This window comes from Talpa occidentalis, unplaced genomic scaffold (genome assembly GCF_014898055.3).
Source record: "Talpa occidentalis isolate TD23 unplaced genomic scaffold, MPIMG_talOcc4v2.1 talOcc4.8, whole genome shotgun sequence".
Taxonomy (NCBI): Eukaryota; Metazoa; Chordata; class Mammalia; order Eulipotyphla; family Talpidae; genus Talpa; species Talpa occidentalis.
Genome location: NW_023605194.1, coordinates 70,715,564 through 70,732,188, shown reverse-complemented (window position 1 = coordinate 70,732,188; position 16,625 = coordinate 70,715,564). Strand labels below are relative to the sequence as shown.

The window sequence follows — 16,625 nt, the reverse complement described above, 5'->3', positions numbered from 1 at the left end:
GGCCCCCTCAGGTCACCCTGACACCCTGCCAAGGAGATTGGGCAGGCAGTGCGGCCCACTGGCCAAGACTGGACCGGCTGAGCCTGGGCCAGTGTCTTCCCTGGACCTGACTGGGAAGAGGGGGCATGGGAGATCCTGGAGCAGGGAGCACAGACTCGGTGGCCAGGCCAGGCGGCATCTAAAGGTGGCTGCATCCCGGGAATCTGCAAAAGCAAATCACTTCCCCTCCTGGGCCCTGGTTTTCCCATTAGCAGAACAGGAAACCACCTCCCTCACGCAGCCAGGAGAAGTCAAGGGGATGGTGAGCCAGGATGGAGGCAGGGCCCGGGCAGCAGGCAGGGGGTGGCACTGTGAGTGCCAGGAGCCCCTACCCAACCATGGTGATGACAAATATCCAGTGAGACTCATGTGAGAACATGATGACACGGTTCCGGGACAGCAGGAGACACTGAAGGCACTCTGAGCCCGGGCTCTGTCCCACTGGAAGGGGGGTGGGAGCCAACGCCCACCTGGAATGATGTCTGAGACACTCTAAAGGCATCCTGAATGGAACCCAGCACCACTCCAGCTTCCCAGCTTTACCCCTGTGCCCACCCACTCAGGTGGCTCCCCACACCACAGCACAGCAGGGATCCTCTCCAGCCTGGGCGACCCATCAGCTCTGGTGCTCCTGAGGAACAACCCCGCCTCCGGCCCAGCCCCACCCCAGCACTGCCAACCCCATCTGAGAGAGCAGCGCCCCCAGCCTGCCAGCGTCTTGTGCCCACACCCACTTGCCCAACACCAGGGTGCATGAGAGCACCTACGGGAGGTTCTAGGGGAGGAGGCTCATGCTCCTCACCCCCTGTCAGCAGGGCTGAGGCCCACACTGCCCCTGGGGACGCCAATGCCCATCATCGGCTCCACCAAGCGGTACAGCAGGACTCGGAATCTGACCTCAAGAAAGGCAGATGCTGCTGAGCAATGGCTCTGGGCGCCTCCCGCTCCCTCCCTCCAGGAATCAAACCTCCTGAGTCCAAACAGGATGGTAAGACAGGGCCATGACAGCCAGAGAGTATGCAGTGTGTCGAGAGGGAGGTGGGAGCGAGCGGGGAGAAGGTGGGCCCAGGGTGCCTTGGGCTGGCGGGCGGGGCACTGCTAGATTGGGGAACATGGAGCACGCAGGGCCATGGGGGCAGCCAGGGCACCAGCAGGCCAAGATTCCAAGGTTTTCCAGGCTCCAGGCAGACAGGGAGAGGAGACAGACGGGTCTGGAGCCCAAGCCAGGCCTTGACGGTCCCCACGGAATGTCTCCACATGGCCTGGCCTCTCATACCAGGCAGACCCGTGGGAGGAAGCCGTGACAGCACCAGCTTCAGGGGCAGATGTGGTGGGTGGGCGGGGAAGGGCCTAAGAACCCATTTTCCCAGCGGGCTGCCAGGTGAGGGGGTACAGTGGGGCACCCACCAGCAGAGCAGAGGTGCCCCCGCCCTGGACTTCCGAGTTGCAGGCCGTCTACATGCTCTGCCACTGTAGCCAGGACCCTGGGGGGAGAAGGTTCTGGACTTGAGCCCACCGCCTCGCGCGGGGGCTTCCCAGAGCCCGATTTCCTGCATGGTCCCTGTGGGGCAGTAACAAGTGACTCCAGTGACTCTGCAGCCATGGGCTGGCACAGGCCACACCCAGGACTATCTGGATGGCCATCACTACCATGCCCACCCCACACCAGTGCTGGGCAGCCCAGGGAGAAGCCCTGCACCCAGCCTGGTCAGGAGAGCGACGCAGAGCCTTAACCCACACACCCACTGCTGGCGGACCCTCGCATCCCATCCCAGCCACACTGCTCGCAGAAGCCGCTGGAAACACTGACCCCGGAGACTATCCCTGCTGACAGGCCCAGCACACAGGGCGCACTTCTGGTCCTTGGGTCACTCTCCGGGGGAGGCGCATCCCTGCCCACCCCGCGCCCACGAGGCACAACCTTGGCTGCCCGCTCATGGCTCCAGGGGCTGCTTCCTCGGACTCTCTGGTTGATGGAGACAGAAACAGCCCGGGACACATCTTCAATGAGATTATCTACCAGGCTCTGTTCTCTCCTCTGAGGACTGCGCTGCTGGTTGCTGCTTTTCCTATTCAAACAGAATCTTCATTTTTTACATCCAATTCAAAGACGGTGGCTACATAAGAACATAACTAAAAAATGAAAAGCAAAGCAGCTTCTACTGCTCAGCCTTCTTCCTTTCACTGCTTTCCCTGCTCCTTCCCCCAAATGAGGGTCCATCTCTCCCCTGAGTTGCTGAGGGACCTGCCAGCTTGTCCCAACACATGCAGATCTACATGCACTGCTTCGGCACGTGCGTCCTGGAGAAAAGACTGTTCCTCCAACAGCACCTCCGCAGGTGCTGAGGAGGGCGGCACCTCCTGCAACTCCATTGGCTGCCCTCGCCCTCACCAGCCCTGGTCTGGCCGCAGACACAGGCCTCTCCCACTGGCAAGCTTGTAGGAGGCCAGCACCCGCCTCAACTCTCACCATGACTGGGACCAAAAACCACATGGGCTATGCAAGTGGCTCTGCTTAATAGGAAACACACAGAACAAATAACAGACATTTGACAAATAACAAGGAGCCACAAAAATAAAAAGAATTTTAAGCAGGTGGAGATGGTGCCCATGGGGACTCTCCTCGACTGTCTCCTGTCACTGCACAGGAGCATCTCGCCCTGCCCAGAGGCACGCTGCAGACACACTCATTGCCAGTACGTGTGCAGAGACACGCCACCCCCAGTTAACAAGCAGCGGGCCCCTTTCATGAGCAACAAGGGGCTCACAGAAGACTCCTGACAGGCTGTCTTCAGTCTCACAGCAGCTCCGCTCTCAGGCGGGCCTGGTCTCCTAACCCATACCTGGAACACGGGCAGCTGACCCCAAGCCGGAGGTCACCACAGGACTCTCTCCGAGGGGACTTAGCTCCCCAAGTCGGAGGTCACCACAGGACTCTCCCCAAGGGGACTTAGCTCCCAACGCCCCAGCAGCGCTCCCCAGCCTGTGGGCCCCCTGCTACGTGTGGTGGCGGGCAAGCCGGGGGTGGGGAGCCGGGTCGGTCTGCAGAAGCCACTACTAAGCTAGGGGGCCCCCAAGGTAAAGGACACCCACACACTGGGCTATCGGAACCCAACACGAGTTTGGTAATGAGCTGCTGTACCTTCTGGCCTGGGGGCAAGCCCACCCCGGACACCCACATTCAAACGGGAGCACCTGCAAAGCCTGTGCTGGGGGTTGCGACACTTGGAGGGGAGGAGACATGCAAAGGGAGGCGTGCAGAGCACTATAAAGGGCAGGAAGACCACAGAGCAGGTTTTCTGATCCAGCAGACTGGGTAAAGGAGGAGTCAGAGTCCTCAGTGGTTTTTTGCAGGTCTTTTATTTAGATTTACCAGGCATATGGCAGGCAGGGGTGCTGGGAGGCCGGGAGGCTGGCAGTCCTCCAGCCCCCAGCAAATCTTCACTCTATCTGGGCTCTCTGGCGTTCTCTCTGCTTCTCTTCTTCTCTCGGCTTCCGTTCGTTCTTGGCTTCTTCTGGCGTCCCCATGATGCCACCCGGCGTCCCCATGATGCCACCCTTATAAACTCAGTCTCTCAGCCCAGGTGTACCCACTTCAGGTGCCCGCCATCAGGCATGCATTCAGGACCACAGGGTTCCCTCATTTAGCCTAATGGTGGGAGGGCAGAAAAGCCTGATACTTTTCCTTTCCCTACAGTCTACCCCCTCAGGGTTTTCTGCCATACAATCTACACAAGTCACATACGTTTCTCTTGGCAATAGAACACTGCAGCCATGGCCAACAAAAACAAATAAGATACATCACAATAGAACAACAAAATACATAAAATACAACAGAACACAAATAAGTCCAGGCAGGGCCCCAACCTAGTGGTAAAAGATAATTATTGGCATCAGCAGATGAGCCACCAAATCTGCTGCCAAAGGCACTGCTCATACGAGGGAGGGGAACCTCTCACAGCATCTACTGTAACACACCAGGAGCCGTCAGGCTTCCTGGCCTTCTCTGGCTGTTGTCTCAGCTACAAGCCACACACCGCATCCCACTCTGGGATTGGTGATTCTATACTGTTGGGGGTAATCGCCAACCCTCAGGGTTTCTGTCTGCGATCACTCCAACACTCGGCTTTCATAGCCACCCATGTGACACGCAGACCCCTGCACTCAGGCCAACCCTCTGCACAAGCACATGGGTCGGGGATCCATGGATACAAACTCTACATTCAGCTTGGGCTCCACCCCAAGCCACGTTCCCCGCCCGTCCCCCAAGGACGGGTTGCTCAGCTCCTCACCCTCACTCGACAACAAGCAGGGCATGACCCACAGGTGATTTTACAAGACTCACTGGCCTTCCTCAGCTTACTTAGTGCTTAACAGCCACTCAGGGCTTCCCAAACTCAGCATCAATACCAGCTTTTGCCTTCTCAGTTGGCTTTTCTCCTCTGCCTAGCTGCTGGGCACACACAGGCTGCTTTTGGCCATCAAGGCCCACTGGCCACCCCCAGATTCCCATCTCCTGGGGTGTACAAACAATAGCATCCTCCCCCAGGGTCCCAAAAACCTAACTTGCCAAAGTTCCTCTGCCTTCTGGCAGGATTGTCAGTCCAAGTCCATTAGTCCAAGTCTGTTGGCCTCTCCCTGCATCAGCACTGGAGAGCTCTGAATCATGGTCCTCTCTTCCCCAACGATTCTGCTACCTCAGGGGTCGTTGGCTGGTCCTCTCAGGCGTCTCCTCCATGCCAGGTCTCGTCCCGCAGCTTCCGGACCTTGTCCATCTCCCGTGCCGCCATGATGCTTCCAATGTCGTCACAGGCAAACACAGTCTGTTACTTCTTAGTCCTTCCAGGTCTTCGGAGGGCTCCATACCCATCTGCATGGATCATCTTGCCGACTTACGCCAATTGTAAAGGGCAGGAAGACCATAGAGCAGGTTTTCTGATCCAGCAGACTGGGTAAAGGAGGAGTCAGAGTCCTCAGTGGTTTTTGCAGGTCTTTTATTTAGATTTACCAGGCATATGGCAGGCAGGGGTGCTGGGAGGCCGGGAGGCTGGCAGTCCCCCCAGGCTCCAGCAAATCTTCACTCTATCTGGGCTCTCTCTGGCGTTCTCTCTGCTTCTCTTCTTCTCTCGGCTTCCGTTCGTTCTTGGCTTCTGCTGGCACCCCCATGATGCCACCCTTATAAACTCAGTCCCTCAGCCCAGGTGTACCCACTTCAGGTGCCCGCCATCAGGCATGCATTCAGGACCACAGGGTTCTCTCATCTAGCCTAATGGCAGGAGGGCAGAAAAGCCTGATACTTTTTCCTTACCCTACAAGCACACTTAGCTTCGCAGCCGTGACCTGAGTGTGGAGGAGGAAAGCGCCTCTGGAGTCGAAGGGGGGAGCCACCTCTAAACTTTAAAAGGTGGTAGAACTATTAAAAGCAAATTTTAATGAACTAAACACAGACCTGCAGCGTCCTCCCCTAGACTTAGGAGATACCCGCGCGCAACAGCTGCTACCAATCCCAGCCAAGTGGCGATACCACCAGTTGTTCAGCGTTTTAATTAAAATGAAAACATACTCTCTGCAGACTTGTTTTCTTCCTCTCTGTCCTGAAGTGCGGGCCTGACTCACTCGTCACTACCCTCACCCGTGTTCAGGCCTGGGGCGGCAGAAGAGAACAGACCCGGCATTTTCTCTCCAGTCCCTGTGCACTTGACCGTGGTCACTCATGGAATATCCGAGACAGTAACTCAAAGCTCCTTTGGTGTGTGTTCTCGGGGGGTTCAGGGGTGGATGGGCCTCTAGGACGGCCCCACTCCGGTCTTGCTGGGGAAAGTGCAGGACTTGACAAAACAGAGAAACCCCAGCATGGAGTCAGCTGGTCTGGCAGGAACAAGCAGGAAATCCCTTAGAAGCAACGTCGAGGGCTCCACTCTCCAATTCCCCATGATCCAGGGCCTTCCCATGCTGACCCGACCTCTCATTACACCGCAGGAAGCAAAGCTCACAAGATGAAAGTGTGTTCTAGACTCAGACAAGTCTCCACCCAAGTCCATCACCACCGGCAGTATTATTTTGAGTGAATAAGCAAATTCTCTGGGCTTTACTTTCTCCATCTGTAAATGGAGTGATGGTGCCCCAAATTCTTAAGATTCTTTTAGCGTCCAGGAGATAAGGGGTGTAAAGGACTCAGCACTTATTAAACATTGATTCGGGGAAATCATCCCACCATCAATTATCTCTTATCCATAAGGCCCCCGACTGATGGTGATTGTTCATAGGTATGTCAAAATAAGGCTGGAGGAGGAAGAGGGGAAAGAGGAAAAAGCAGGGTAAGAAGAGAGAAAAAAGGAGGAAAAGAAAGTATCTTAAAAGCAGCTACAGGAAAACTGCTAGAATTCCCATCCTGGAGCAGCAATTAGGCTGAGAGCTGAACTCCTAAAGAAATAATAGAAGTCAGATGGTCATAGAAAAATATACCCAAATAACCAGAAGAATAATTTCCCATCTAGAGTTCCATGTCCAATGCAAACATCTTTCAAGAATTAAAGTGGAATAAAGGTATTTAGAGACAAACAAAACAGGAGCAAATTCGTCATCAGCCCACAAGCTAAACACTACAGAGTGTTCTCCGGTGGCAGGAAACTGCCACCAGATGGGACCACAGAGAGGCGGGCGGGGCAAGGCCAAGAACAGGATGCACAGGTCGGATTGAGTCTCGTCTGCAAAACACAACAATGGCAACACGTGCGGGACATGTGTGCCTGACGACGGGCCCCCGGCAAAGAAAACAGTAACAGACGGCCATGTCCGAGGCCTGCCGCGTCTGTGAGGAGGCCGAGGTACGGGTTTCCAGCAGACTTGAGCACTGTACGCTGTCTGCACAGTGGCCACTAAGAACCATCAAAGAAAGCCAAGGTGAGCAGAGGCCTGGAACAACACCAGGTCATAACCCACCTCCCAGACTACCAGGGAAGAGTGACGCCTCTATGCCAAGAAAAACTGCCCTGAAATAACACTGGCCAGAGTGTGACACTGAGGGGACAGTACAGGCCATCTTTTCTTCTTATTTCTTCACCTGTGTCATCTAAATTTTTTTTTTAAGATTTATTTTATTTATACAAGAACTAGGGTATAGGCCAGAGGCAAGGGAGGGTGAGAGGATTTATCAGAGACAGTGTGGGGAACAGAACAGGCAGATGGACAGAAAATACTGCTGAGGGGAGCAGTGGGCAAGGTAGGAGTGGTCTGCCATGCCATGTGGGAATCTCCCTGGCTGGCTGGGAATCGAACCTGCGCTGCAGATGTTGTGGACAGCTTCACAGCGCTGCGTTCAACACTCACCACAGGTGAGGCCCTTATCTAAATTTTTACAGGTGACTTTGAAAACAACGGGCATGAAGACATCCCTGCTGTAGAGGCGGCCCTGACTCTCAGATGTACGCTGGGGAGCAACGCGCCCTTGGAGAGGGTTCTCGCTGAAGACACCAGCGCTATCCCTTCTAAGCTCACTGAGCCCTGGACGCTGGGCCAGGCTCCCGCCCACAGGGCAAGGCCAGGAGACGCCCCGCAGCTCCCACACCTGCCAGCCACCCCTTAGTGCCAGGTCACTGAGTGTCACGTGACAGGATGACTCGCAGCCACTGACTGGCTAGTCTTTCAGTGACATCCGCCTCACCCCACAGATGAAGCTCAAAGCAAAGAACTCCCCCTCTGCAGCCCCATGTGAGACATCAGGCTCCTGCCCTTGTGGGTCCTCTGGTCACACCCCATCAGCACCTTCCTAAGAAGCCCCCAAAGGGAAAGCCTGAGCAACCCAGCCGGGAAGTCTCATCAGCACATATGAGTCCTGCCTAGCCCGTCAGCATGGGCTGGCTCTTCAGGCCCTCCCTCTGCCTCCAGAGTCCCGCCTCAACTATATTTAGGTACAAAAGGAAGAAGAAAGCCAAGAAATGGTATCAGAATCTACTTCCTATAAAAGGAGTCAAGTGCCACCTCATTACCATTAGGATGCCTGCTCGCCCATCGGGTGGCTGGACCAGAGCCTACGACATACGCAGAGACATTGGACTCCTGAGCATCACCGGTGGGCGATGGGCGGGGAGGCGTGGGGCGCGGTGCCGGCGCAGAGGCAAACAGCCCAGTGTTTTCCAAAAAGTTAAACACAGAATTCCTGTGTAAGCCAGCCATCTCACTGCTGGCACAGAATAGCCAAAAGCATGTGGAGCGGGGACTTGAGAGGACACAGGCACACCTGAACCACCCCACCCTGCTCCCCCAGCACTGTCACGATGGCCAGCTCCCAAGGACAGGCAAACGGGCAGAAAGGCGGTCCAGCCATGCAACAGAATGTTATTCGGGCATCAAAAGGAAGACACATGCTATACTTGGATGAAACACGAGGCACTGATTATGCCAAGTGAAACAGGCCAGCCACAGACAGACGGCACGGTGCTGCACACTCGAGAGACGGAAAAGGGAATGCGGCTTCCCAGGGCATTAATTCTCTCTCTATTAACCTGTTTCAAAAGGGAGGGAGGGAATCAAATGGGCCTTCTAGGGTTGAAAACTGAATCTAAAATTAAGAAATCACTGGAGAGGCTCACCAGTGGGCTGGCCCAGCAGGAGAGGGCAACAGCAAATTAGAAATAGCGCAATAAAACTCGCCAGCCTGAGTCACAGATGGAAAACAGTATGAAGAACAGAACAGAAGAGATATGCAGACTTAGAGAGTCCCACATTCACATAACTGGACCCCTGGTAAAAAAGAGGAGAGAAAATGGAACAGATATGCTGTGTGAAGAAATAGGTCAAGATTTTTCCCCAAATCACCCAAGTCATCAATCCACAAATTCATGAAGTTCAGCAAATATGAAGCAAGACAGATCTTTAACAATCCACGTAGGTGCTTAATAGTCAACATGCAGAAAATGAAAACTACAGGAGATTTTAAAAGAACCTGCAGGAAGAAAGACACATCACGTTCGGGAGAACAATAGATCCGCATCTTGAGTCTCCTCAGGAGCAAGAGCAGAGTTAATCTGCTAGGAGATAAAGCAAACCTATAATTTTACACAAGGAGAAAATAAGACAAAATAAAGACGTTTTCAAACAAATGATAAAGTTCGTCACCCAAAGAAGTGCGCTACAGAAAGGCTGAGGAGATCCGCGGGTCGGCAGAACCTGATCCCAGAGGAAATTAAGGGGAGGCGTGAAGCAGGGTGGATACACGCAAGAGGGTGTTGGCAATTTTAAGCAAAACACGGTAACAGAGGCTCAGAGATGCGTCAGAAAAATAGAAAAAAGGGCAAGGAGGAGGTTAAGTAGAATTCAACTGCTGTGAAGATCTTATGCTGTGTGAAAGTGGTAAAAGTACTCATTTCAATAGCTTTTAACGTGTGGGACTGCCGTTGTCATCTCCAGGCTAAGCATTGAAAGAACAGAAGAAAGATAAAATAAAAAGCTAAGAGAGGAAATTAAATGCGATAATAAACAAATATGTGATTAAAAAAACCCAAAAGGCTGGAAAAGAAGAATACAGGAAGCCAGAGTTAGGGATCAGAGAGAGAAAACGATCAGCAAGATGGAGGAGGTTAACAATTATGATACAAATAAGTGGACGAAATATTCCAATTTTAAGACAAATATTGATGGACCAGAATTTCAAAAAATAAAAAGACCTAATGTTTTACTATTAATTTGCAAGAGACGGCATTTACAAACTAGGATGCAAGAAACAGAAAGGAAAGGGGTGGAGGGACGCATGCCGCACAAACTCCAGCACAACGGGAGCTCATAAACACTGAGTACTTCATGGAGGCCCAGGATCCTCAAAGGCCCTGGCAGTGTGAGCCTGGCAGCAGAGCTCCCAGAGACCCCAGCACTGGGCGCCTGCGACGGCCCCCACAGACGGTTGGTCCATGTCCGGGGGCTGCCTTCTCCCCAAACTGGTTTTAGATCTAGTGTAACACCCAAATCCCAACAGGCGTTTGGGTTTGGAGGAAAGTGACCAGCTGTGTGGATGTCGGCAGGCACTGGAGGAGATGTGGCTGCCCTGGGGAAGAGAACAAAGGTGGCAGCCGGCTTCACGCTGGCTCTCACGCCAGGCAGAGCAGGATGAGGCGTGTGGGCATAAGCACAGACGAGGGAGCCATGGCACATCATGGAATCCAAAGAAACAATGAGCCCCTCACGCACAGACTTGATTTAGGGCCGCGCCTGAGGCTAGCTGCGGAGGGGGCAGCCTGACTAAGGGGGAGAGGAGCCTGCCATTTCCTTCAGTCTCACCACCGCCACCCCTGCACTGGCAAAATGAAATCAGATCATGCCGCACACCTACGGACACCCCAGTGGCTTCTTTTTGCCACTTTTTGCCACATGATAAAGAGGCACCTCCCTGAGGACCCTGGGTGCTTTATCACTTGCTTCCTCTCTCAACACCCTGCACCCACATCACTGACTCCACTTTGGACAAATGCCTTGCTTGTCCCTAAGAGCTCACCCCTGCACATACCCTCTCTTCCTGCAAGACCACCCTCTGGACCCCTTGTTAGCCTCAGTCACCTCCTCCAGGAAGAACTCCTGGATTCTCTAACCAGGCTACGTGCTCCCTATCAGTGAGCCATGAGTTAACTCCACAGAGTGCCTCTCACATCCCTTGAGGGGTCACCACATGCGGGGCCCCCTAGGCTGATTGCAAACTGAGGAGTTGTGTCCCCATCCCTTATCACCTAAGTCGAAAAGTTTTCTTTCAAGAAGAAACAACCTAGAAGCACTGAGAACAGCTGGTGGAGAATCAAGAGAGACCTGAACTGGGAGTCTGGGGGAGGGGGGGGGAGGGAGGGGGCGGGAGGAGATGAATCAGCTGAGTCTATTTTGCTCCAAAGCGTAAGGTTCTAAAATCGTCTCTGAGCATCGAGTTTCACTTCTTTCCAGCTCTGGAGTCACAGTTCCACTGCTGTAAATCACTGCCTCCTGGAAGCCACCCAAGATCAACTTCCTGCCATTGTAAATCTCCCTCAGCCATCCCTGCCCATGGCCCCAGACACCGGGCTGCTCTGATTCAGGCTTCTGTGTCTGGACAGCCCTGGAGGTGCGCTTCCCCTCCAAACCTCCATGAGGGGAGACACTAGTCACCTGTGCAGCCCTGTGTGAGGCAGGAGATGAACAGGAGGAAAGTTACTCTGGACCCCCCTCGCGGGAGAGAGAGAGAGAATACTGTCGGGCAGGGGGCACAGTGACACCCCAGCATCACTGAAGGCGCCATCACCCGGGGAGGAGCACGCCGGTCAGTCAGCCGCACATCCCTCTTCACCAGATGCTTGCGGGGACACCACAGCTCTGGCTTGTTCTCTGGTCGTGAAGGTGACGGTCGTGGGGTGTCAGCAGACATGCAGAGGACGCTGGGCAAAGGGTGAGGTGCTGGGTGCACAAGCACGTTCTCCAGCCTGCCAAGGGCCACACACAAGAACGGAGGGGACACACAGGCCACGCGGGAGGCACCCAGTCTGGGGGTCTTCGGTGCCAATGCTGTGCAGCCACGGCTCTGTAAGCCATCTCCACTGCACAGACACCATGTCACGGTGCAGCCACACATGGAACATTACTCAGCAATGAAAAGAGACGAGGCAGCGAGGCAGGAGAGGAGGCGGAGGATCTCACGTGCAAGTCACCAATGGGGAGAAGCCGACCCAGACAAGGCTGCCTGCACTGCCATCCTGACTGCGTGGTCTTCCAGAAAGGGCCAAACTATGGGCTGAGTGAAGATCAGTGGTCGCCAGTGGCCGGTGGGGGGTGGGGGCCAAGGCAGAGCCCACAGGATGTTCAGAGCCAGGACGCCGAGACACGGCTGGTGGAGACATATCATCTACTTGTCCAAACCCACAGAACATACACAGCATGATGGGCCCCGTGGGGAACCGTGGACCTTGGCCATGATAACACAACAACGTTGGCGGCAACAAGGGCACCCACTACTGCCAGAGGTCAGTAACAGGGAGGCCGTGGGGACGAGGCGTCTCCGCGCTTCCTGCTTCATGTTTCTGTAAACCCAAAGCGCCGCAGGGAGTGGCTGTGCCAGGTTCAGGAAGGAAAGCCAGGGTCACCTTAAGATTCTCGCCTGGCTGGGTCCACACGCGGGTCCACCTTGCTCTGGATGTCGGTGACAGCCAGTCACAGGAGAGCCGGAAGGGCCCAGAGACGGGCGTGTGGGCAGCCCACCCTCGGAGAAGCCTACTGCCACTCGCCAGCAACCTGCACCAGGGCCCTGCTCAGGGCTCAGGCTGACAGCTGTCCCTTGCGGGGGTCTGGCCTCCCGCACTAGCCCAGCTCAGTGGTCTGCAAGCTCTGCCTGCACAGCATGCTCCCCCCAGAGCCCCGGGAGGGGAGGTTGGGAGGGGACAAGTGGTTCACCTGTGCACCCCTGGGTGACAAATCACCTCCCCCAGCTCAGTGCAGCTTCCTGGCAACACAAACGACAAAGGGGTGCTCCGTGTGGGAGCGGGATGGACCCTTGCCAGCGCCAGGCAGGGGTAGGCCAGGCTGGTGCGTCTGTCCCTCCACACACTGTCGCCACCCCTGTGGGCCGCTCCTGCTGCCACCTGAGGGTGCAGAGCCAGGACACAGAGCTGGATGTCGGGCCAGCGCCGGGATCACGCCTGACAGGCCGCACCCCCACTGCCCCCTGCCAAGGCCACAAGGAGGCCTCCTTAGGAGGGGAGGGTGTGTGTGCAAAGAAAAATTCCATCTTCGATCCAGGAACACCCAGGCCAGTAATCCATATGGTGCCTGATGGCCCAGCTGGCCAGCTTTGCTTGCACAGCTCCAGACCTGCTGGGTGCCGCCCGGCCAAGCTCGTGCACAGACTTGCTCCCACCCTGAGCAGCAGCCCCTGCAGAGGAGAGGCGGGGGGCAGAGGCTGTCAGGGCAAATCCCAGCTGCCAGGCTGGCGGGCGACCCACCTGCCTCTCCTGAGCCACTCCTGGGAGGGTCCAGGCTCACCCCAAGTGACTCTCACCTCTACCCCAACACCAGAGACAGACACACACCCCACACACACACACACCCAGCACACTACACGTGCACACACACCACACACACCCTGTACACCACAGGCACACACACCACACACACATGCACACCCTGCACACACCCTGCACATACCACACACACACCACATACACACATCACACAACACCATACACACACACCCATGGCGAAGCCACCAGGTAGCCCCACATTTCTGGTGGTCTCCAGCACACTCTTCCACAGGTATAATTGGGACACCAGGGAGAACAGGCTGTTTTATGAGGAGTGAGTCAATAATTTCCTTTCCCCCCTCCCACCACCCCCTCCGCCCCACACACTCTCCCAGAGGGCCACGAGTGAGCAACACATGTGGGTGGGAAGACAGATGTAGTGGCCGTGCCCTGCTTGTCCATGCAAGGGAAGGCCCTTCGTGGCCTCCCCACCCTGGCCCATCACTCCATGCTGCCTGGTAACAAAGGTCTGCGCCTGGCCCCGCGCGGGCTTCTGCAGCTGCCCAGCTCCTCACCAGCACAGCCACCGGGGCTGGGTTAGGGTGGGGCCCACAGGGGCTACCTCTCCAGGCTCTGAGCCCAACTCCCCAGCCAGCACCCAACCAGGGCGAGCCCACACACTGGGAGCGTTTCACTCAGGTGTCCTCTGTGACTACCAGGCTTGTCCCTGTTCCTTCCCTCTGCTACCAGCAAGATGGGGCGCGCCCGAGGGGCTATCTCGGGGTCATATCCCCAAGTTGAGAGGGTGGGGTGGGACAACCTCCTAGTCTGCTGGGCTCCACCCCCATAACCTGCTGCCCAGGCAGGAGGCCGGGCAGAGTGCGTGTCCACAGCCCCTGGCAGGTGACTTCGGAGCTCCCAGACAGCAGCAAGCAAGGAACCTGGAGCCCCCACTACCCAAAGCCACACACGCGGGAGGCTCTTCCCGGGATGCAGGCATGAAAGCCAAGCCCAGAAAGCGCATGGCCCGCCCAAGCCCTGGCCGTCTGACGGCACTACCCGTGATGCCCCCTCACCGCCACACGGGTTAGGAAAAACAGGTCTTCCAGAAGCGGGCGCAATGTGCGCCCTGATATTTGTACCAAATGGCAGCAGTCCCTCAGCCACAGGAAAGCTGCCAAGTTTCCATCTTCCCATATACAGCCACACCTTGAATCCAGAAGCGAAGCTGCGGGGGTAGGAGGGGGCGCATTGACCATCCATGGCACAGGGCTCGAAGCAGCATGCACGCCAGGAGGACCTCCCTGTTCTGCTGGCCTGAGGGGAGCTCTGGCCCCTCAAAGACGGCTCAGAGCCCATCCATGACCTCACCAAGCCGGAGAACAGCCTCTGCATGCCTACAGGATGTCATCACTGCTCTAAGCAGCAAGTGTCTCATGCTAAAAACTCAAGTGGCTTCTTTAAGTTAAATTTGATTTCTCACATCTGTGTAAAAAGCACTTTGAAGTTGAAATAATTCAGAAAGTCATTTTGAGATCACATTTTCCTCACTCACATCAAGTGTTCCAGAGATATGCTCCCGGAGAAAAACACCATCCCCAACATACACCAAATCCACATTGAAGAACCCCAGCCTCCTCTGTTGGGGGGATTTTGTTCTCATAAATGATCAGTCTTGACTCATTTAATCCCTGAACAAAATGCACACACGCCCCGCAGAGTTGCTTCTTGGAAGCACGTTCTAGCACGTGGTGCGGACGAGAGTGGGATGCTGGAGGCCAGCAACTTGGCCAGTCCTGGTTGTGGAGAGGGGAAGGGCGCTGGGTGCGCACCCCTGAGGAGCCCTTGCCAGGCCCTGTGGATCCTGGACAGAGCCCCCTGAGCACCAGCAGTCGACGGCAGCACAGGGGCCTTCCCGGACGCTCAGGCTGACGCCCATGGGTGTTTGGGCTCCAGAGAGAGAAAAGCTTGCTTGGCTCGGCTTCCAGACGGTTCCTGGACACCTACCCGGGCCAAGCCCAGCCAGATCGAGAGCTCTGGAGCTTCTGGAGACCCACTGATGAGCGACAGCCCAACACCCTCGCTTCTCAAGGGAGACGTCGCTTTAAGCAGCTCGGGGGTACCTCCTGACACAACAGTGCCAGACGCCAGCGGGGACTATTCGAGTGCCTCGAGCACGTCTGACTCCAGTTCAGTCCCAGGCTTTCTCCTCTTCTAAGCACTCCCCCTGCCTGCAGGACCCACAACCCAAAGCGGGGTAAGTGCCAACACTGTTCCCAGGCCCTGAGCCATCTCCGCTCACTTAGGCTGGGAAGAGCGGGGACCACTGACACCACCAGTCACCTCAAAACTCATCCCAGCAAAGAGACAACTCATGTTATTCTAACATTTACAGAAAAAAGAAAAAAAGCAAGTAAACTTGGGGTGAGGGAGGGGAGGCACATCTGTTGCCAGGAGTTTATTAGCTAGAAATAGCCAGAGGTCAATAGCAGAAGACAAGAGCCCCCACATCTGATCAAAAGGCAGATATCCAGCAACTGCACCTGCGTGCCGGGTGCCCCAAGGCAGTGGTGATGCACCCCAGCTCTGCACCCCCAAGCCAGCAGCCTACCCCCTGCGGAGAAGAGGGAAGCCTCAGTCTCTTCCACACCCCCTCACAGCATGCAGTCCCCGAGCCTCCAAGGACAAGACCAGCAGGCGGGGTCTCGCTCAAGCATGCGCCTGTGCCCAGGTCAGTCATGCAGGGGCCACCCACCAAGTTATTCTCTGCCAACCACCCACAACGGCTCCCCTTCCAAGACATGACAATAAGGTCTGAGATTTGAGGGATGTACCTGACTCTCTCTCCCCTCCAGGGGTGGTGGAATCTGATCAGCAAAACCAATCTTCCCTGGGTCACCCACAAAGGCACTAACCTCATCCACGTTCTCAAAGGCGTTGATGACGTCATAGGGCAAACAGGACAGAAGGTCAATCACAAACCAGGTCTTCAGGTAGTTCATGCGGATGAGCTTGGGGTCGGAAATCACCTCTCCCGCCGGCCCCACAAAAGTGGTGTGGAAATTGAGCACAATGTCCACCAAGAAGATGACGTCCACGATGCTGTCTACCACCAGCCAGGCCACATTGTTCTGCCTGGTCTTGAAGGACACGTTGTAGGGGACAAGGATGGCCGTGTAGAAGGTCAAGATCAGGATGATCCAGTCCCATGTGGTCTTGAACACGCAGTAGTGCAGGATGATGTGTGGTGGCGTCTTGGGCGCCTCTTGCTTGTACTGGGGCAGGATGTCCGAGCCGAGCTGCAGGACCTATGGGGACACGGGCGAGAAGTGTCACAACGGAGGCAACACTGAGGGCTCGCTGGGCACAGGACAGCACGGGGTGGACGTGATCATGCGGACATGATGGGCACAAACACAATGAAACAGTGACAGATCTCGCAGCCGGAAGCCGAGCGCGGAGCCCGGTGCAGACGCCTCCTGCCAGTCAGCTCGCTCCGCCCCCGCAGGCCTGTTCCTTCACCTGTATTGGCTATGTGGCCACTGAGAAGTGGAGCCCACCGCTCAGCAGCGCCAAAGTCCAGCAGCAGGATGGTGAGGAGGAGGCGGCGCAACCCTGCCCTGC

The 16,625-nt window shown here is 55.8% G+C and overlaps 1 protein-coding gene across 1 annotated transcript in view; it reads right to left on the bottom strand.

Moving 5' to 3' along the window:
• KCNH1 (potassium voltage-gated channel subfamily H member 1) overlaps positions 1–16,625 on the bottom strand; it is a 144,127-nt gene that overhangs the window by 64,731 nt on the left and 62,771 nt on the right. The window contains exon 6 of the mRNA XM_054690683.1: positions 15,917–16,309. Within this exon, the coding sequence (XP_054546658.1) occupies positions 15,917–16,309 (393 nt within the window). The remainder of the gene's footprint in view (positions 1–15,916; positions 16,310–16,625) is intronic.